At 39.8% G+C, this 22,038-nt stretch overlaps 1 protein-coding gene across 4 annotated transcripts in view; it reads right to left on the reverse strand.

The window, feature by feature from the left end:
- Positions 1 to 22,038, reverse strand: part of LOC146393525 (talin-2) — a 102,560-nt gene that overhangs the window by 42,283 nt on the left and 38,239 nt on the right. For all 4 annotated transcript variants that reach the window (XM_084930449.1, XM_084930457.1, XM_084930465.1 and 1 more), the window contains exons 3-18: positions 12,757 to 12,928; positions 11,785 to 11,882; positions 9,867 to 9,996; positions 9,553 to 9,705; positions 7,717 to 7,859; positions 7,255 to 7,382; positions 7,037 to 7,100; positions 6,823 to 6,927; positions 4,991 to 5,146; positions 4,087 to 4,188; positions 3,591 to 3,667; positions 2,635 to 2,815; positions 2,372 to 2,485; positions 2,125 to 2,233; positions 1,137 to 1,345; positions 90 to 188 (exon numbers count right to left, since the gene is read on the reverse strand). In XM_084930449.1, coding sequence (XP_084786575.1) covers positions 90 to 188; positions 1,137 to 1,345; positions 2,125 to 2,233; positions 2,372 to 2,485; positions 2,635 to 2,815; positions 3,591 to 3,667; positions 4,087 to 4,188; positions 4,991 to 5,146; positions 6,823 to 6,927; positions 7,037 to 7,100; positions 7,255 to 7,382; positions 7,717 to 7,859; positions 9,553 to 9,705; positions 9,867 to 9,996; positions 11,785 to 11,882; positions 12,757 to 12,892 — 2,004 coding nt within the window. In that variant the 5' untranslated portion in view covers positions 12,893 to 12,928. The remainder of the gene's footprint in view (positions 1 to 89; positions 189 to 1,136; positions 1,346 to 2,124; positions 2,234 to 2,371; positions 2,486 to 2,634; positions 2,816 to 3,590; positions 3,668 to 4,086; positions 4,189 to 4,990; positions 5,147 to 6,822; positions 6,928 to 7,036; positions 7,101 to 7,254; positions 7,383 to 7,716; positions 7,860 to 9,552; positions 9,706 to 9,866; positions 9,997 to 11,784; positions 11,883 to 12,756; positions 12,929 to 22,038) is intronic.

A 22,038-nucleotide genomic window follows, 5' to 3' on the forward strand; every position in this document is an offset into this window, starting at 1 on the left:
TACAAGGCGATTTTGATTAAGTGAGTGGCAGTTCCAGAGCATTGACTTTTCTCTGAATGCAGTGAGGTGATAAATGGCTGCAGTCTCACCTGAAACCTCTCGTCTGTCTCGTTCTCTCCAATCTGGCGCAGGAGGTCTCCGCTGGCCTGACCAATGCTGCCCGCTGCTGTCAGCACAGTCTGTCTTGGCTGCAGAAAACACACAGGATGTGAAACTGTATTTAAACACCCGGCAGCATTTTATATCTTGATTTGTGTGTTGTGTGCGTTGGATCAGCAGCATCTAAACTCAAATCTACAATTCACCTTTCCAACTATCCGCATGCACAGTGATGCACACCTGTGTAAAGCTCAATGGTTTTCGGTTAAACACTGTACAGTACATAGATTATTTTTTTCAAACAAATTAACAACACATCCTTACATTAAAGTCCTTCAAACTAACTCCAAACTACGTGCCGATCAGCTCGGCTTCAATATCCCGTCTTTATTCAGATTCACCATAACAATTTAGTTAGTTAAAGCTGTCAAGCAGTGGAAGATGGTAATATAATTAGGTTAGTTCAGGACCAAGAGAGAAAATAGATTATTCAGAGACGATCCATTGTCTCATGGTAGAGCTGCTCTGTGACCAATTTGATTAGCGTTTTTTAAGTTTCCCATTTGGACTGAAGAAAAAGCTCCACAGGCACATACACACAAAATCTGGCATTTAATGGAGTACAAATGGCGAAAAGTTTGCTTGATGCTGGGAATCCAGAGTGAGGACTCATTTTCACACATTCTCCATTTTTTTATGCCTCTATCAATGTGGCCACCCCTCCTCCTCCTCCTCTCTCTGGTCTCAACACAGTGTGCAAATTTGGTCCTCCCTTCATATTTTAGCTTCTATTCTAATACCTCCTTTATGTCCAGACCTTATTTGACTTTAAACCGACAACCAAAGCTGACCTTCCACATATTACATATGCAGTAGACGATATTAATGAATATACACAATGCTGCTTTTTAGCTTAATAGCCATCGGTTTTGCCGCAGTAATCGATATGGCACTAAAATGTAAAGTAAACCTAAATACTGAAAGAGCTTAAATTGGTTTATTTTTATATTCTTAGAGTTTGGGGTGCTTTCGCTCACCTCTCCAGAGGCCGGCTCCACAGCCTTCAGCAGGTCAGAAACGGCTCCTGCAAGTGTCCTGGCGGCCTTCATCAGGTCGTTGCCTCCTCCTACATCGTCCTCCATGAGTGCGGCCAACAGCTTCACACCCTTTGACATTTCAGTCAGGTTGGAGGATATGGTGGTGATGGCGCAGCCCACTGCTGTGTAGTCTGTGTCGGTAGGATCGGCTAATTATGATTAAGAATGAACAGAAGAAAGGAGATCAGGAAAATATACGGTCTCAGAGAAGTGATTATAATAAAGGTATCCCAAAACGAAAGATTCACCGAGTCAGTCAGCTAATAATCAAAAGTATTTGCCTTTAACCAAGATTACAGACTTTGCATAATCACATAAGTCTATTTCAGCTGAGAGAAATAAGCAAAAAAAAAAAAAAAAAAAACCCTAAAAAATAGCGAAGAAATTGGGAACAATTCCCAAGAGCATTAAGCTGAAAAAAACCACACCAATAAATGATTTTCAACATGAAGTGGCAAGACTGGCACAAAGCCAGCCGACACCTTCACCAGCCCACATTCTCCAAACCACAGCAGGATATGAGAGAGCTATTAGACTTTACACAGGTTCTACAATGATAATAATGAACACCAGAGTGATGGAAAATGTCTCCTTTAAAGTCACTAATTGGCCAAATAATTTTAACTGCAAGAAAATAGCGCCGCTAACACTTCCTCGTAAAAGTGTGAGCACCACTACTTTACTACTTTACAGGCCTTATGTAGAATTCCCAAAATACCTAATTGTGTTTATTTTAAATAAATGTCAGCACTGAACAGTGTACGCCAGAGACACGCTCTACTATTAAGACTGAAATTACTTATATTTTTTCCTATAAGCTAGACTAAATCCACGCTTTCTTAGTGGACAAACTGATTCATGTTCTGAAAACGAAATTAATAAAGAAAAGCATTATCAGATTGTGCTGACTCCTGCCAGAGCCACTGACCAGCCGTGAGGTTGACAACAGAGGCTGTTCCTGCAGTGATGGCGTCGACTTGGGAGTGGATCTCGTGTTTTGACTCATCCATCTTGTTTTGGATCCACATCTTGGATGCCTAAACAGAGACCACAAATCATCACTGAAGCAGGTAAAAATACTACAAACATGATTTTCAATAACACATCTCATAGACATATTATTACTATTACAATATCAGCATATATATTAGGAGTTCAAGTGCAATGCAGGGTACCATGTCTTGTCCCAGTGGTGGAAGGTTGTCCACCTCCCCCAGGTCTATCTGGGCTTTCTGCACAGCTTGCATGCTGGTGTTGATGGTTCCCATCAGAGCTTGTTGTGCTGAGCTCTGCACATAAGGATAAAAACATCTCACCTTACACTGCGAATATTAGACTGATTCTTAAATTCACTAGTTAATGTGTGCAGCAGCATCGCTACAACCACCTCTTACACGTGCGGCTTTAACAGGGAAGAAAACTTTACAGGCATCATTACCAGTGGTGGCATGTGTCCACGGTGCATCTGACCCATTGTGATCTGCTGCTGAGGGGATGGCATGGTACCCATGCTAAGTGATTCTGCGCCAATTGAGCCAGAGCGGATCACCCCTGGCAGCGCCACAGAGCCGTGCTCCACTCGGCCCATACGGTTAAACTGCTGCTGAAGGATGGTGGACCTGCAAATATGATGCATGTAAAACATTAGTCTTCTCATACGTGCATTTGTGACTGTGTACAAAGCAGAAAGACACTGAAAAGTCTTTGCAATGTGTACATCTGGCAGACAAAGGTTTGTTTTGTTTTTCTGCAGATAAGGCCTTCCAGAGTTTGGCTTACTATGTCTTTGTAATATTAAAGACGATTGCCTACAGCCAGTGAACAAGTCTGGATAAAAGCGGGCGAAGGAGGAGAAAAAAAATACAATAACAATTGCAACAAATACACTCTCGGTTGAAAACAGGAAAGCAATATCAACTGAGGCATGAAAGGAAAAGGACTTCAGTTACACGCCGAGAGTCCACTGTGGTTCAGTGAGCTAATATACATCTAATAAGGAAATGTTCAGACAGAGCCTTTGCCTGTCCGGTGCAGCAAAATTTCCTCACATAATGATTATCTTTCAGGATAAGGAAGTGAGGTTCTGCGAGATGGATGTCTGAGCTGTGGTCACAGGCGGCAGAGAGACGGAAATAAAGAAAGACTTAATCTTGTGCTTTGTTCAAATAATATGAGAACGCCTTGCACCGTGCTCACAGTCAAAGCATCTCATACAACCGTTTATACTCAACATATATTTGAATACAACTGGGCTTAAATAAAGACTGCTGATTTATGCTAAACAGAGGCTACATTGCTTAGAAAATAAACAGGACAAACAGGTTTGCAGGCTTTACCAGCAACCAGCTCAGGTAAAACTTGCACCACTTTTGTTCAGCAGGCTAATACACATACTTTTTCGGGGATACAGACTCCTCGAGCATTGTTGACTCCTCGTCACCTTCTAATCCAAAGCGATCCTTGCTTTGCTTCTGCAGGAAACAAAATAACAGAACAAAAATTTGAGTGACACAGAATTGCACACTTGCACAGGTTCATGACAAATTAGGTCATTCAGAGTAGAATACAACTGAACCTTGAACACACCTGTGATGGATGGTATTCTAACCCACAGAAAAAGGAGGGGACGACAGTTCTAATGCCTATAACAGTGATAGGTAATTGTGTTAACCATGGAACCTCAGCTGTTCACTCTAAGCTTTATTACCAACTCCTGCTGTATACCGGTGCCACATGAGCCTTTCCACATGTGCTTCTTTTTTATTTAAATGGAGCTGTATGACACAGTGGCTGGGCTCTGTCTAGTATCAACAGATGTGAGAATGCATTTGTCACAGGAAGATATTGATTCCCGAGGATTCATCAGCATCTCCAGAGATAAATGTCTCACCTTTTTGAGAATGATGTCGATGTAACCGGCAATGAGCTGGGAGATCTGTTCCCCTTCAGTGGTCTGTACAGAGTAGTAGCTCTCTTGGTACTCCCCAAAGTCCTACACACACACACACACCTTATACATGCATTTCATCGTGGATTGTAAGGAAAGTAACCACTGCAGAGTGCGCTGTGCAGGCTAAGGATTTACTGCAAGGATTAGAACACTGGTTGACATCAAAAAGCTGCAACATACAGAGAATTGGATTCAACCAACAGCAATCTTGGGGTAGACGTTTTACAGGACACTGAAGATTTCTTTCAGCGGAGCATTGCAAAGGTTACTTCCACATGTATTGTTTAAAAAAAGGACTAAGTTAAATAAAGAGTTCTTTACACTCGCGCACTTAAAATGCTAAACCTTCCACCATGACATCTTCCGAAAGCTGCAAATCAAACCTGAAATCACAGCGTCACGAAAAACACGCGGACTAAATGGCAGAGCACTCTGCCGAATTAACAGCAGGAAAGAGGCTGGGTTAATTTAATTAAGATGTTGCGTCTTCCAGACCTGCAAGATTAGACCCATGTTGCTGACACAAAGAAGGGATTTTGACACTGACAAAAAAAAAAAAAAAAAAAAGTCTGTTCAATATCTGAAGTGCACCAGGGGCAAAAAAAGCCATGCAGGCTGAGCGTAACAGTGATTGTTTTATAGCACCGCAGGAATCGTTGGGTTTACCGTGAGCCTGTCACTCTTATTTAGCATTAGCGACACGATGCTCAGTGCAAACAGAATGAATAAAAGATAAAACACGCCCCCCAACAGAGCCAGCATTACTGAAGTATTCAGAGCTCCTGCTTTCTGTAATAAATGTGCTCTAAGTCTTTGGCTTAAAGGTAGAAAATGTGGCTCTTACCAAGGTGAAGCTCTTGGGTGATGCTGCCCACCTCTTCACAGTGGTAAGTGGCCACTCTTGAACTACATCTTTGGTCTTCTCATCCACTCTCATCACAGACTCTTTTGTGATACCCAAAAGCCGTGGCACCAGTTTATTCTTGCTCTTCATCTTTTCCTGCAAAAACAAATTTGAACCATGTAAACATTACAACACTGCCAAAAAACACAAAATATAAATGAGGGTATAAAGTGCGATCAGAGACATTTGAAGCACAGGGCAGATTAAAAAGTTAAGCAAATCATGTAAATTTATCTTCCTCTCAGCACAAAGGTCTAATTTTTCTGTCACAATGATATGCCAAGATGGGTACTTATCTGTTCAACCAGTGGGGGGAAAAACGTTAACTTTTCCCAGATAGCAATTAAAATGTTGCATCTTAAATCATGTCTTTATCTGCCTGTCAACATCTTTCAACCTCTTGCTAGATCTCCTGTATTCACTAAACCTTTAATGTTATACTTAAGTTGCTTCCTAAGCCATGAAGCATTACATTTCTGCCCCCCTTTTTCTCTTTGATGGAAAGAGCAAACATTTGTTCGGGAGCTGCAGTTAGAGAAGAGACACAAAGTGATGGACTGTGACACGAGGGGCAAAGAGGTAAATTGTGCAAAAATCCTGAGGGGCCTGTAAACTCACTGGGGCCTCTGCAGGTTATAGGTTAGAGACTATCGGCTGATTTTTTTTTTTCCACGGTTGTTTTTAAAATGTTTCTGCTCCGTAAAATTAACCTCAATGATGACAGACAACAAAAGGTGAGCAGATATAATGGCTAAAAATCTATATTTTTATGTACAGAATAAAGGAATACACAAGCCACTCGCTAAAAGCTAGAGAACCAATACAACACAGTGTCTTTCTTTCCTTTTCAAAAAACAAAAAACAAGATACAGCTTTGCTCTTTATCCTTTTGTGATGAAAGCTATTAATGAAAAGTGCAAGTGACTTGTCCCAATAATACCGGGAAATATCCAATTTTCTACTAGAGAGCAGTGAAGCTGACAGGAACAAATGATGCAAATGGAGATTTCCATTGCAGGATGTCCTCTTTGTGACTAATTACGTGGGGGAAAAAGTCACTCTGATACTCTTGTCAGAACAGTTTTATAGGTACTGCATTTGGAAGTCTGCAAATTGCTCCCATCAGCTCGTATCTGTTGGCAGCTGGACTTCTTCAAGAGATTCAGTATTGCCAGTTTACCTGTGCAATGTCTCCTAGTATATCTCATTCACTCCACTTCCTCCCTACTCACTCTGAAATAATCTTAGTGCCACACTCGGCTGCACAGACAACATTTGGTTTCCTTCCAGGAACACACTGAACTCCCTGCAGAGGAGGTGCTGCCGGTGTGTGTTTGTATGTGTGTTAGCGAGAGAGGCGAAAATGCATGGCAAACAAATCACAAAAGGGTTCTTGCTTTTGCACACAGCGCATTCTTTCATCTCACTGAGAGATTTTGGTTTTTTGCAACAGGTACTCTGCTTAGTTTAAGGTGACATAACGAGCTGCGAGAGTTCAAATAGGAGCAGACAGTTTATAAAAGCTGAGTCCACCAAAAGCCTCTTTATCCAGTTAGCACCAAACCCAGAGGACAGATTTCATGCTGTGAAGATAAAAGGCTCCGGCTACAGTTCGACTAATTCCAAAATCTGCTTCCTATTACAATAAATAAATAAATAAAAAGGTAAGTAGAGAACTTGAGGCTATATTTTTACTTTTTGAAGGAATAAAATAGGGCATTGGTACTTCAAACATTTGGTAAAAGGACAAATGGATGATTTTAAAAACTTACCTTGACGAGGAAGAAGGAGACGCCGTATGTCCGCAGAGACCGCGCCAACTTGACATACTTTACTTTTGCCTCAATCTCGGTCATCTCGCCACAGTTCTTGTGATCCTGCAGGTCAGATTTTTCATGTATTGATTTTCAGAACACTGAAAATCCCCCACGTTTCATGCTTGTGCACCAATGTGTACATTTATCAAAAGGGACAACACGAACACACCTGGAATATTTTCTTTTCAGCTCCTCTCTGCTTTATGTATTCTTTGGGTAGAAACTCTTTCAGGCTAGAAAAGAAAGGAAAAATAAGAAGCTGAAACTCATGAAAAAAGTCTGAACTCTCCTTTTGTTGTTTCCTTTTCTGTTTATTTCTGACAAAAAGAAAAAAAAAAACTAATATTTTACAAGTTTTTCCACAGACGTCATGACACAGATGCTTACTCCAAGAATCCGGGTTTGTGTTTATGCTCTATGTGAGGTCCAAACTGGATCTGGGCCTGAATCCCTCCAAACTCGCAGGCCTTATCAAACGACACCGGGTGGGAACCGTTCAGGATATCATCTCGAGCCTAAAAGACAAATTAAAACAGTCAATAATTAACTGTAGACATCAAGTTTATGACTTTATTTTCCACTGTATCTGTTTTCTAGACTTGCATAATTCTTAATTGATCAAAAAAAGCCAGCCGTGTGCACATTTTTGTAGCTGCTTGTCACCATTAGGAGACAAGAGAAAAATGGATTTTACTGCATATCGTCTGCTCACATCCTGTTTTACTCAGGAGAGGAGAGACACTCTTATCCGAGTGTCTGTTTTTGACACTGGCAAACTGCTGCTACAACAGTCATGAACTGCTGAAATGAAAAATGAGAGGAAGACATATTTAAAAGTAAGTTCCAGACCTGTACGTAAAGCAGGTTGAGTTGAACTGGGTCTCTGGAGTCTACATTCTGGTCAGAGTAGAAGAACTTGCGTCTCAGGAGAAGAGTCTCGTTCTCGTCCACTCCCTGCTCCCTGAATGTTCTGCTATGGTCCAGCCAGTTCACTAAAAAAAATTAAAAAATAACAAGTTCATAGAAATCTCTTGTTAAAGAGGCATAGGTCTATTATCTTTATTTAATGCTCACCATATACAATAGCAAGTTTGTTTTGTGTGTGTGGTTTATTTATTAATTTTTTTTTTACGAGTATTTGTTTTTGATAAACACCAAATTGCATCTTCACATTAGTGGCTGGAAAAAGCAAATGTAAATACATTTTGCCCGATTAAGAAAAAAAAGGGCCACCTGTCATCTCTGTAGCAAATTTCCTCATTTGTGGCACGTGGCCCTATTTTATAACTCAACTGTTTAAATTGTACGAAGGCATAAAAGTTCTGCAGTGTTAGGGGCGTGGCTGCTTTAAGTGGCAGATGGGTGCTGAAACAGGCAGCTGCTGTCTGCTACGCTGTAGCTAAACTCATGTTAAGATATTTTTTAGTTTTGTGATTATGTTTAAGTTGTAGCTTCATTTTTAAAGTAATAGGAGCTTGTGGATTGGAACCACCACAGGGAAGGAAAGTGGAATCAGATGTATAGAGGAATGTGGTGACATACATACTACATCCTGAGCTAATGGTCTCCCCCCTCTCTTACTCTCCTTTTAAGGAAATGTTTAAGTTTCTATACATACTAAGCTACCTCCTGTTTAAGAAGATAAGCGAACAGTTTTTCTTCTTTTAAGGAAATGTTTTCGTATCCTAAAAATGACACTCCTACTTCTTTGTAAGCTTGTTTGGTATAAATAAAGAATGCTCTGAGAGCCCTGGGCGGTTTTTCTGTCACATCTGTTGTGCGCACTTTGACAGCAGAGCAGATCGGACCGTAACCGCCCATGCGCATGTAAAAATTAGATATCTGAGTGTGACTTCATTTACCTTTCTAATAACTTTTCTCTTCACAACTCATAACAGTGTTTGCAGTGCTGGAGGCTCACTTTGCAGTTAACTGTACTACAAGCCAGTTTAACTATTTACCTATATGTTACTTAGCACTAATAAACAGGTATCTGTGTCTATGGATCCACCTTGCCACCCAGGTTTGGTAGGGCTGCATATACCTTCAAATACAGTAACTTTTGGCTTCTGAAAGCTAAGACAGCTAAAATGCTAAATTGAGGTTTAAAGATGGGACTTCAAACCTGCTGTTCATGGTGGCTCCATCTTTGTTTTATATACATTATAAGCTTATGGGACAACAAATGCTGCAAAGTGAATTTATGGACATTTATTTGGATTTGACATCAACTATAATTACCATAAATTAAACAGACTATGGTCCCAACCAGACTAATCTACATCCCCTTATTCTTGAAGTACAAGCAAGTCCATCTTTCCCGTCTCTATTCAGTCCTTCCCAGGTGAGGCTCACCTTTATTACAGAGTAAGGCTTTAATCTTCTGTAAAAAGGGAAGGAAGGAGTGATTTCGCACACAGGCACAGAATACAGCTGCATTCCTATCTTGGATGCAAAATAGGCAGGAAGTGAGATGTTTTGACCTGGGATCAGGAGTTTAGATTTAGTACTCCCAAATTCCAGTGAAAGCTGGTAGATATCGCAGAGAGCTGTGAACGTGGGCTACTAAACTGCCACTTTCCATATATAACATGTTTCTGGTAAAAGACTTCACTTTTTAAAAAAAAAAAAAAAAAAAAAAAAAAATAGGGAAAACTCATGTTTGCATTTCTTTCCTGAACTCACAGTCATCGTCTGTGTGAAGCTTGGCTTTCAGCTTTTCCATCTTCCTCTCGTCTCGCAAAAGTGTTCTGTCTTTCTTCAGGGTACCCATGCCATCCTCCTTCTTCTCCTCCACTGTCTCCTGGATCAGAGAGTATTCCTCATAGTTTGTAATGCCTGGGGAGAGAAAGGATTCCCATCAGAGATAGGAGGAAAAGGATTTCACATGGAAAGATTATTCTTTTCTTGTGTGTGTGTCCATAAAGGTTCAGCTCAGATTCAACAGATTTGTAACACAGACAGGATTGGCAGCATAAGAAGACAAAGATATGATGTACCTATTCTACTGCATATAGTCACAAGCAGCTCTCCCACTGTTTTGGAGTCGTCCACCATGATAGTTTTGACAGCCCCATCCAGCATTTTAATTTTCTGTGGTCTTTGCTTCTTCTTGTATTCAAGAATATCCTGGTTGAAAACAAAAAAGGTAGAGAGAGGGGGAAAATGTGAGTAAAATGAAGAAAGAAGAATGAAGGGAGAGAGAGAGAGAGAGTTAAAGTAACTACTTAGAAAAAGATCACAAGCATCCAGGTTGCGTGGAGAGAGGGGAGAATAAAGGCCAGAAAACCGTATTTAACGGCTGCCTATCCTATCACAGCCTGCTGCTCCCCTCCAATCTCAACAATGAGACGAGATTTGGTTCAGAATAATTGGTCACAGTCATGCCTTCTACCTGGGTTGCCTTTGGTGGATTTAAAGAGGAGAAACCATTTAGAGCTGCAAAACCACAAGCACAAATGTACCGAGGGGCTGTGATATGCAGTTAAATAGAACACCAGAGTGTATCAGGCCTTTGGCAGTGGGAATCAGAGCCTCTGAAACAAGCTGGCAAGCGATCTAAAGCTGGCTATAGCACTTCTTTAAGGATCGCTTTTAAAATCTTCTTTTGATGTTCTCAGTGTCTTGGTTCCCAGTTTTAGCTTATGCTTTTATTTTCTCAGGGTGCTTCTTTGTTTTGTCTTCCTGTGCATGATGTGTGTCTGAATGAGATTTTTGGCAGCCGTTTCAATTTCTCTTTAGTGAATTTATGTCGATCGAAAATGTTTTGTTTTTTTTAAATTCAGATAAAATGTTTAATTACACTCAAACAATGAAGCATTTTGCTGATATATTCAACACTGCAAGGCTTTAACTCCCACTCCCAGTCTTAATGCCAGGTAACAGACGTATTGTTAGCAGTACTTACAGCAGCAATACTTCTGATTCTAACTAGCATTGCAGAAGAGGAGTGAGCATGAAGGGAGTAAAGTTTTCTTTTTCTTTTAAGTGACGGGTAATTTCAGATTTCTGGCAGCTCACCAAATATCAGCAAACACACAAAGTGTTGGTCTGTAGTTTGTCACACAGTGTGTCTGCTAACTAAATGTTCAGCTGCCGTATTTCCCAGGAAGGGAAAAGAATGAGCTCTAACTTTACTAAGAGATGGAAAGATATAAAGCCGGACAGCAGAGGGAGAAGGCAGCTACTCCAGGACAAACATATGGGATTTATAGAATAATCTTGCTTTTTTCATATTGTGAAATATTCTGCAAATCAAATTAAAGTGCAATGGTTTCACTGATCTGTTTGCAGTAATGCACCATGTTGGATTGGTGCAGCAAAGCTGTGCTGTTCATAGTCAATGCTATGTTCCATCAAGGGTAAATTATATTTAAGTTGATGATGCTGATTAGATTCACTCACTAAATTCCACCTTTATGGGAAATCGGCCATGATAACTCATATAATATCTGCGTATATTTGCTCAGGTGTGGTGGCAAAGTCACTCATCTATAATGCAGGCAAAGGCAAAGAGAGATAGTTTTTCTCTGCTTCAGTTCTACTTAACAGATGTTCAAGCTGAATAAATTCATTAGAATTCGAATTTAGGTTGAAATGAGATTCACATTCCTTTGTATTAATATTATTTTTTATATTAGTATGGTGTTATTATGGCAGGAAGTTCAGTTAGCCTTTTATTTATTTGAGTTAAACCAGTACTTCCAACTTTTACAACTGTATTTTTTTTAAAACACAAGTATCTGTACCTCTACTTAAGTGAAGAGTGTTTGTAATTTTGCTACCTCCAATGATTAGAAAATGTGTGAGACGCTGGGCATCAGTTTATGCTGTTTATGACACAGCGTTATTCCCATGCGTGTGTGTGTGTCGCCCCATGAGGCCAGTTATCCATAATTCACGGTTACATTTATTTACCCCATTGCGGAGCATGTAGTAATCCAGCGTCCTTCCAGATTCCAACCAGATGCCTTTTCTGGGGTCTTCATCCGAAAGAAACAGGCCATAGTCTGAAGCTGTAGCAGTGAGAAGAAACAACTGTACTTTAGACATTAAAGAACTGAAAATGACTCCCTAGGCCAGGATCAGATTAAATGACATCAACTCTATAATGACCCCTCTATGACAGCATTTACCACATGTTCTGTAACGATGGTCATAAGAGCGCAAGGCAAGTCTGTAAACATGGAAAATCAAAAGAGGGATGATGACTTTGGTGCTGCTGAATGGAACAGATAAGTCAGACCTGCTACTTGTGTAAAATGGAAAGCTAGCATTGGGGTCATGGAAGTAATGGCAAAAATTTCAGATTCCATGGTTGCTTAATTCAGTGGTTCTTAAACTGTGGGACTAACTTTGCAGAGTAAAGAGCCAATGAAATCTAATTTTAACACAAATGTGATTCATGTAAGGCAAATTAAACACGATTTAATTGTCATATTGACATTTCAATCGCTGGATGTCAACTTGAATCAGTGATTGATACACAAAAACAAGTTTTTGTGTTTTTTTTTGGGGGGGGGGGGGGGGGGGGGGGGGGTCTGAAAAAAGGTTCATGTCTGAAGAAGTTTGAGACCCACTGACTTAATCAGAAGCAAAGCAGCCAAAATTGTGACATAATCTAATCCAAGCATTAGTTTATTGGGTAGCATTACCAATGACTGCAATCCAATTTAAAGCAGTGTAATTGACATATAAACCTACCAAATGAGACTTTAACATCTCTACATTTTGTAAATCAAATATTATCTAAGCCACATTTCCAACATATTGCTTTTTGCTGCAAAAGTCTTCACCACAGCCAGTAAAGTTTATACTTCTCTCTTTGTCTTTACAAAGAAAAACCCCAATCATAGTTTGTTTTTGCAACCAAGTAGGGTTAATTCTCACCCTGTCCAGTTTGAGCCTCTGGGACCCTCTCTCTGATGATCCTGCAGGCATCATAGACAGCTGTGGAGGGCTCAAACTGCATCGTCTTCACAACGTTGCATTGCCGCACGCAGATTTTCAGTGACAACGCCACCATCTTGCCAGGCGGTGCGGGCGAGCGCTGCAGCTACACCTGGCAAAAATCAAAGACAGAGGATGAGAGGTTGAGTTTATTAACAAGGCGCGAGTCTCAAATTTGAGCAGAGGGAAGAAACTCGTTGAACAGGATAAAAGAGCCAGATGGTGAAGAAGAAGAATGCCCCTTCAGTTGTTTTGGAGGGGAGGGTCTCTGAAACACAAATCTCTATATGTTGTTTTTATATTCTAATATATCCAGTGTGGCACCACTGTGGTGTTTCATGCACGGGAAAATGCATAACCTAAGCTCTTGTAGTATATCACTCTTTCATAACACACACTTAAGGAAAACATCTCCTTGCACCATCATAAACAATGAAATTTTCATGCTTCATAAAATAAAAAGAGCTAACAAATTTATCACTTTTTGAAAAATGGCCCATCTGGTCCCTGCTGGGGACAAAGAAAAAGTCTATTCTCTGTGAAAGATTTAAAACTAAAGCAGAAAAGCAGCAACAACAACTGGAAGCAGAGAGGCAGCTCTCTACAATTGTTTTCATACTAGGTGGGTAAAACCCGCTTAAGTCGTTGATGTTTCTTTGCCAATGGGGGGGAAAAAGCAGCAAGAAAAGCCTGCATGAAATTTCCTTCTTCAGAAAGGAAACAAAGCAATTTCCAACTTATCTAAGATAAAGTCAACATGAGTCCTAATTTATTGAAATAACAGAATGCTTGATGTTCTCTTGCAACACGCAAACCAACAGTGTAAGAAATCACACGCTGTCAATCATCTGTCCATTCATTTTTAAAAAAAAAAAAAAAAAGAAAAGAAAGACAATACTGAGATGAAATAATGAAAGTCCTCTCACACACTGCTGCATTTTTATCTTAGATGCTATAAAAAATGCCCGCTTTAACAATAGTTTTCAGTGTGTAACGTGCAATTTTAATCCATCTTAGATAGTTTTATGTCATTAGAAATGCACGAGGAGGAGGAGGATGCTGCTTGTACACTTTCAGATTCAACACTGCTGCGATTCACAACTAAAACGGAGAAAAGGGAAAAAAGAGCCGTGACCTTGTTGACAGAGCACATCCTGTCTGTCACCAATGGGAACATAGGAATACCCTGTGGCACAGGAGGGTCAAAGGTCAGAGGTTAGCCTGGGCCATAGCTGAAGTACACAGGCAGCTTCCCCTCTGCTCCGCTGGCCTCTAACCCTGACTCAGACTCTCAAAATCTGGTTCCTATGTGAGATTAGCTCGCACAAAGGAGTGAAGCGTTCGTCTTGCACCATGTCGACATCTCATTGTGGTATTCTGAACCCGGTAATAACACAGCCAGGCATTTTTCAGATATGCATCTCAAGTTGGGTAAAAAAAAAAATCCATTATGTTAATATGTGTTGTGTCTCAGTTTAGCACTTGTTAAAATGTTCTATTAACAAACCATTTACGCAGACTTTCAAGCCTGTACATTTCTTATTGCTGTGTATTCCATCTTAGTCAGTCAAGCCTTTTCCCAAACCTCCTGCTGATAGTTCTTGGAGCCAATCCAAACACTTCAACCGCTAACAACTGGCTCCTACTCAAAATATAAGAGTGTCAGATCATGACACTAGCAAAAACACCATCCTAAAATAGATATGAGCTGCTATTCTGGTGATCGCCCGCTAACCAACAATATGAAAACATCTGTCTTAAAAGACCAGTTATCAGCTATGAAAAAACAAACAAGGTGAGCTTGTGGGAACACTGTCAGGGCTGAGGGTGATTTACAAGTATATGAACACATTTCTGAAATACTACAAATTCTGCATCGCTGCGTGAAGCATCAGCAGCATCTGTTTCAGAGTCACGGTCATGATTGTTTTGGGTTTTTTTTTTTATATATTCCCTTTATCTGCTAAGCTTACAGTGCTTTCTATCTTTTTGCCAAGAAACAAACTTTACAGAATTTCAGAAATGTAATCATCAGCCATTAGTGGTGAAAGATGAACAGGAGGAAAACATAAACATTGACCCCATTTCCAAAAAAGTTGGGAATGCTGCGATCACAATAATAATGGAACCAATGATTTGCTTATAATTTAAAATCTAGATCTGGAATACGGCCATGTTTCCCAATAACCTGCATCCATAAGAACAACGATTCCTATACTGACGTGATGGGATTTAAGCTGCTTGATATGGAATTTCAAAAGTTTCTCTTTCTTCTAGTGCTGTCAGCGTTAATCTCGTTAAAATGACGTTAACGCCATAACCGCATTAACGCGGCAAATCTCTGTTAGCGAGTTAACGCGGATCGCCCCACGCGAGTGCTGCACGGCGTCAGCGCGCTTAAGCTCGTTAATACGTTAGCGCTGTGCAGCCCCTGATGTCATTAATGTCATTTTAACGAGATTAACACTGGCAGCACTACTTTCTTCATATCATTCACTTCATATGTATTCAGTAAAGATTTTCAGTGGATGAAATATCTGGAATCGGTCCAGTCCTTCAATTGAGCCTCTTCTGCTTCCAAGGAGCCAGAGTTTCCTGCAACTTTTTAGAGTGCTCTTGAGCAATAGTTCAAAGTTTTTCTTTGGACATTTGCTACTTTTTCACACCAGTGATTGTAATTTTCTGAAGAATTTTCAGAAATGGTCTCAGTGGACGAGCGGCCGTCAAGAAACCTTTTTTAAGGAAAGGAAACGGGAAGAAGAGGCTCCGGTGTTTGAAATTACTCAACAAGTGGCTGAAAATCTGTGGAAGTTGTCTACAACCAACTGCAAAATAAGGTGGAGGCTCCATCATCATTTGGAGCTGCAGGTTTTGAGAGCTTATCAAAATCTGGTGGCACTTTACATTAAATTGTGAAAAGTACCATCAGTTGTGAATTCACCATGCAATACCACCTGGAAAGTATCTCATTAGCAAAGGTTTCATTTCGGAGCATAATGAATATAACAATGAAAATAAACACAGGAAGCAGCGTGGTTCAAGAACGCTTAGCTCTTAACAAAAAACAGACTGGAACCAAATCCAAAGCCGAGCTGGAGAACTGTTCCTGAAGACTGAAAGAAATGACAAGAAATCCTACCTAAGAGACTTCAGTTAGCGTTGTATTATTTGTCATAACAAATATTGACTTTCAAGGAATTGTGCAAACTCTGATTTTGCCTTCGTTTCAATGAATTGCTCCTTCTATTTGCCATTTCCCCAGCAAAATATAAAGAAATAAAGGGTGGCTCAAATCTTTTGCACTGTACTGTGTCTAGTAATGGAGTCAATCACTTGACTAGTCTTTATTTATATAAAGATTCAGGGCAGAAGTATTAATTAAGCTTATGAGTTTGAGCTTCATGTCACCTTCTGCTTGAAACAACCAAGGCTGTCCCACTTTCTCCTTAACCTAGAAGAAGCAGTTTCCACAATTTTCAAAAACAAATCTGAATTATGATCTCCCGGGACAGTTTTTCCAATTTTTTTAATTCTTTTTATTTAAACAACATTCAAGCATTTCTGTAAAAAGGTTTGTAATATTACAAAAAGACTGTGACAGGGGAAACACAAGTAGATTCAGCCAATCACTAACAATAAAGGAGGTATGGTACCACAAGCACAAAAATCCATTTTTGACTGCAACTTTATGCATTTTCCCTGTTTTGAACATTTAAACTGGGTCCCGAGTCAAATCGGAAACTAAAAAAAACCCCAAAAACAAACAAAAAAACAAACCAAAAAAAAAAAAAAAAAAAAAAAAAAAAAGAACACCCACACAATCGGCTCACACAAAATCCTTTTAGCCTTAGTAGTAATATGAAAATTGGTTGTCACACAGCATGTTTTACTTATCCTCCTTTAAACCCTTTTGAGCTTCTGTAAGATGTGAATCCTCTGTGAATTATAATTCCATTTCACTGCACACAAACAACATATTCACGAGAGGAACCGATTTGTTTCCGTAAACAAACACGGCTAAAAACATCCCGAGCATGATAGCCGTCCAACTTTTTACCTGCTAAAATCCAATTCACGCACAGTAAACCAAATGATGAGCTTGATTGAGAGCATGACACTCCCGATAAGGCCCATTAAGAAAATATAAAGGTTCATCCCACATTAAGGCAAAGCAGCATCTCTGTCGACGCCAGATTACCGGCAAATCGTCCCATCGTGCATTTTCGCTTCTCTGATATGAGAAAGGATTTGCTGAGACCAAATGTGATTGTAAAGCCCCCAAAACACTTGAGTACAGCCAACTCATTAGACCACAACAAAATCCAATAAGGGAATACAGCTCCAGTGGGCATGCAGTACCAACTAACCTGCTCAGTAATCGTGTATGCACCTAAATTAAAGAGGCAACGCTCTTGATTTAGTTTTGAGAAAAAAAAAAAAAAAGAATATTCAGACATGAAAAGCACACAAATTCTAAGAGGAACATAAATGACATATAAAGGCTTTACCTCATTAGGATATTAAACTAATCTGTAAATAAAACTAAATAAAAAAAATGCATAGCCTTCTTGAAGACAAATATGAAGACAAAACCAAATCTTTTAAAACACCTGAGACTCCAGTCATGTGAGCAGCTAACATGAACCTGTAGCTGTTGACAAATCAAGTAGGAAATCCATTCAGTTATTGTAATTTGGAATGGATAGACTGGTGTTGTTAGCATGGCATTTAAAAACATATTTTTTTTTAATTTGGTATATTGTTAGTCAGCCAGATGTTAATTAAAAACGAGTCTGGGAAAACATTCTAATATTACAACCCTTAATTTCCCAGATTTGGTATTATATTAGCCCAAGCAGAACTGATCAAATTACAGGCAAAGAGAAAATCTATAGGTGTAAACATTTTTTATGGCAATAACCAAACAAAGAACTCAAAGACTTGCATCTCGAGTTTCACTTGATTCGATGAAGAGGAGTTGTGTTTTCTGTGACTACAGTAGTCAGCTATTTCATTCTTGGCATAATTTCGCTCCATTCTGGCGAATCCATCTGGAGGCAGGCCCGTCTGTTTGCCTGCACACTTTGATTACCTGCTCATCTGCTTTTATGTGGCTGTACAAGTCATCCACCTGCACCAGGGTGTTGTCAGTTAGCAGCATTATCTGTCTATTTTATACACCTGCCTCTCAGAGCTACACCTAAACATCAAAGCTAATTGCCACCAAACAGCAGAAGAGGAGTTAAAACCACCAGAATGTGAGGAAACGTTAGCGATTTTTAGGAAAGGAAACCCCTCCAACAGAGGAAAAGGTGCCGCTGCCCTCACACACCGAACCACCAGTACATGTAAGAGTAACACAGACAGAGAACGTATAAATCCTTAATCATTAATACACTGTAGACTCCCACACTCAACACAAAGCCTCCGTTCCCCTCCTGACTTTAAACCCACTGCACCAGTTACACCTACACTCCTTTGATGTACTGCAGGCTCACATAACGAAGAATATTCAACAGGACCGCTTTGCTGTAAACAACATTTTTCATGTGACGTACACCAACCATAGCAGAAACTCATTCAGGGCCAGTTTAATCACAGTGCACTGGCCCTGAATGAGTAATAAGTGTGGATTTTCAGAGAAGTGTCACTAAACATGATGACTAATATACATTGTTCTATGTATATGTTCTATAAAAGTCCCCTTTATGACCACTCAGTACATTTCATGCATGGATTTTGGGATGGAATAATCTAAATTTAAAAACAGTTTGTTTTACTTCAATTTCTTAACCTTCACTAATTAGCACTGAGCGTTTTTCACCAGAAAATTGCAGGTTATTACAGTCTATAGCCACGTGGTACAGTTTGGCCCTCTAATTGAATATGTGGGTGGAACATGTCTGCTGGTGTCATTACTTTTAGATCCTGCATAACTTGGCACCCTCATAGCTTAGAAAATTTAAGTAACTGTAAGAGCGTGCATTTCAAAATCAAGCTATTACATTTTCCTAACCCTACCCAAATAATGTTCACATCAAAATGAAATCAAAACCTTAAATTGATCCCAGCAAAAGCTCAACCCCAAGTCATCCTAATACTTGGTTAAACATCCGCACCTTTCTGTTAAATGCTCTGCATTTCTGATAAGAAACAACTTGATCCAACGTTAGTTCATTTTAGTCTTGTGCTCTTACCCAACTAGAATTGTGGGTGGGTGGAAACTATCACCTCTATTATTGAGCAGAAGCTGGGGTAAATCCTGGTCAAACTGCCAATCCATCCACAGGATTAACACAGACAGGAAACAAACACCCATAATCAATTTAGAAAATAATTAAAACAAGCCAATATCTATATCTTTGGTTAGTGGAAGGAAAACAAGGAGAAAACCCAGCAATGTCCCAAATAATCCACAGGTTAAAATCCAGCATATTCGAGCTGTGATGCACCAACACTCCATACTTATTCTTGATTCTCTGTCCTATGATGAATGCCATCACAAAGAAAAACTAAAGTAAGGAAAAATTCTTTGCCAGCAACAATGAGCTCAGATTTCAAACAAGCGAGCCCTGAAGGTCTTCAGCATTTTATCTACGTATCATATTCACCCTGAATAAAGGTGACAATGTACATGTACCTGCTGCCAAAGACTATGTCCGAGAGGCCGACAGGGAAGTTAATACCCTTCAACAGAATTGCCATGAGCAAAAGGGAAGCGCCGTGAATGTGTTAGCTTAGACACGTCCCAGGTGCATCCCTCGATCTCCTGCCACCTGATCTAGACAACACGACTTCTATATCCTGTTTAAAGTACTGAAGAGTGAGAAATTACTCTAGGCTTGTAGTTACTTGCAGCACTGTGCGACAATTTGTAGTACTTATGCTTTACTCATGCATTTCTATTTTGGCCCATTTTAGATTTGTGTTTCAAAACAAATCCCCGAGGAGCCACACCTCTTAAACTAATCATTCAGGTATCGTCCATCCCATTGCCAAAGGTGTATAGATGTGTTCTGATGTTATCCGTCTCTTCTAAACAATGGTCTACCTCCATCTCTCATCACAAAAGCTTTGTCAATCTGGAAAAGTCCCCCAGAGTCTCAAAGTGCACTGATACATTTACTTAATGTTTGCATTCATGTGAGTTACGAAGCCTGCAGGCTGTGTAACCCAGTCTATTCCTAAGACATCACTTTGTAACAGACCTGGTGCAATCTAACTATTCTGCCTGCGAGATAATACTGGCTTAAATACTAAAATAACAGAACACACCAAGTGTCTACACACAGTAAAGATGACAGATTACAGGATATGCTGTGTTGTGATGGAAGCTTTATTCTGTACGATGTGCACCGATTCACCTGTGTCTACATTTTGTTAATTCCGGGTAATTCCAGCCGACAGGAGTCGGGGGTTTTGCCATACATCTGCCACTACACCTCTAGTAAATTAAGAAAACTACATCTCTATCAGAGAAACATGATGTAGAGAGCCCTGATAATCGAATAGTGCATGCTTGTGTCTTCCCTGTATTTGCACAGACAAATAAACCCCGCACATCTCAAATAGTGACTTACAGGTATCCCTAAACTCCAATATAAAAACTAACTGTATGTCACCACTTATTATAGCAAATCAACTGCATTGAATTGACTTTGTTGCCTATTGACTGTCTTAAATGAACGCATTATCTCGACTCTGTGGACACACTCTATCAATAATACAATGACCTGCCAAGACTGCTGCCCTTGCTTTGGGTTAAGGATTAGGCTGCACTGACCTCCACTGGAGCTAGTAAATGCACATCCAAGAGAACAAATGCTGACAGATGCCAAAGGATGGGAGCTGTCAGTATGGTTTGTGTTAAGCACTGTGTCATTTGAGTTAGAAACTCAGAGGCACGGGGTTTGACACACGCATCACACCAGTGGAGACAGACAGCTCACAGAGAACATGAAAGAGTAAAGGGAAAGCGTGTTACATTTTGTAACTGTGCACAAAGAATTTGATTTCATGTGTAGAGAACTCCAAGACAAAGAGCTTGTGAGATAAAAGGAAAATTAGAACGAGCGCTAGAACATGTAGCTACCGCTCAATAGATCAATGAGGCAGAGTAGTGCCTGCTGGGAATGCCCATGCCCTATTACAGTAACATGTCCTCTAATCCAATAATAGAACAGCTTACAAGTCAAACAGGCCAATCATAGAGGATTTCTGAACCAGACAGACAATCAATTCGATATTTGACCAGAGCATGTTAGTACCCTACACAAGGCCAAACTGGGCTAGTGCAAGCCCATGTACACATAGTCCACCTGCCTCGCAGTTTATCATAGTAACATATAGCAACTTGTTGTTCCAGATGAACACATCACTTTCTAATGAAGTTAAGAGTTGATTTATTCTCTGACCCAAAGCACTGCACAAAGGCAGCGTGTATTTATCATGCAGTAGCATTCACTGTGCACATGCCCCTAGGACATTGAGAGCAATCGCTGTTGTTGTTTTTTTGAAAAAAGAAACCCCTTTTTAAATGCCTGATAACAAATACCAAGATAACAAAGTTTTAATTAACCATGTCTGATAGCAAAAAAAAAAAAAATCAGTGAAAACCACATACAAAAGCTAAAACTTACACTCTAGCCCCAGGGTGGAAAAACTAATGTGCTCCTAGAGCATGTTACAAATTGCGATCCATCCATTTTTTATGCACTGCTAGCGAATAATGATCATGCTGTGTAATGCAGTACTTTGTCAGGCTTCACCATAGTAATTCTGAGTGAGTTTAGTTGAATTATTATAAGGCGACACATGCTAACACTGGCTCTTAAACTCAAAGTCGCTGGCATAAGTTAGCATCTTTGTCAGTGGTTCTCAGTCTGAATGCTGCAGACTGGTTCAGAAAAAAAAAAAAAAAAACCTTACAGCTTAGCATTATGAATAAAAATCGAATTAAAATTGAATTAAAATATATTATATACTGATTAAATAACACAGAAAAACACTTAGAAGAGTACAAGCAGTGGTTACATTCATGTGAGACAAAGCTTTTAGGATGTTGGCCAACAAGTGCGTTCTATCTAACACAAATGTAAGGATTCGTTTTCTAACTTGATTTGTAAGCTCACACAATAATCGATGTAGAGGCTGCGAGAGTTCTACTGGAGGTAAACCACAGGAGGAAATGCTTGAAGCTTTGAGAAGAACGAAAGGGCACCG

This window comes from Perissodus microlepis, chromosome 1 (genome assembly GCF_051167445.1).
Source record: "Perissodus microlepis isolate ML-2025 ecotype Zambia chromosome 1, ASM5116744v1, whole genome shotgun sequence".
Taxonomy (NCBI): Eukaryota; Metazoa; Chordata; class Actinopteri; order Cichliformes; family Cichlidae; genus Perissodus; species Perissodus microlepis.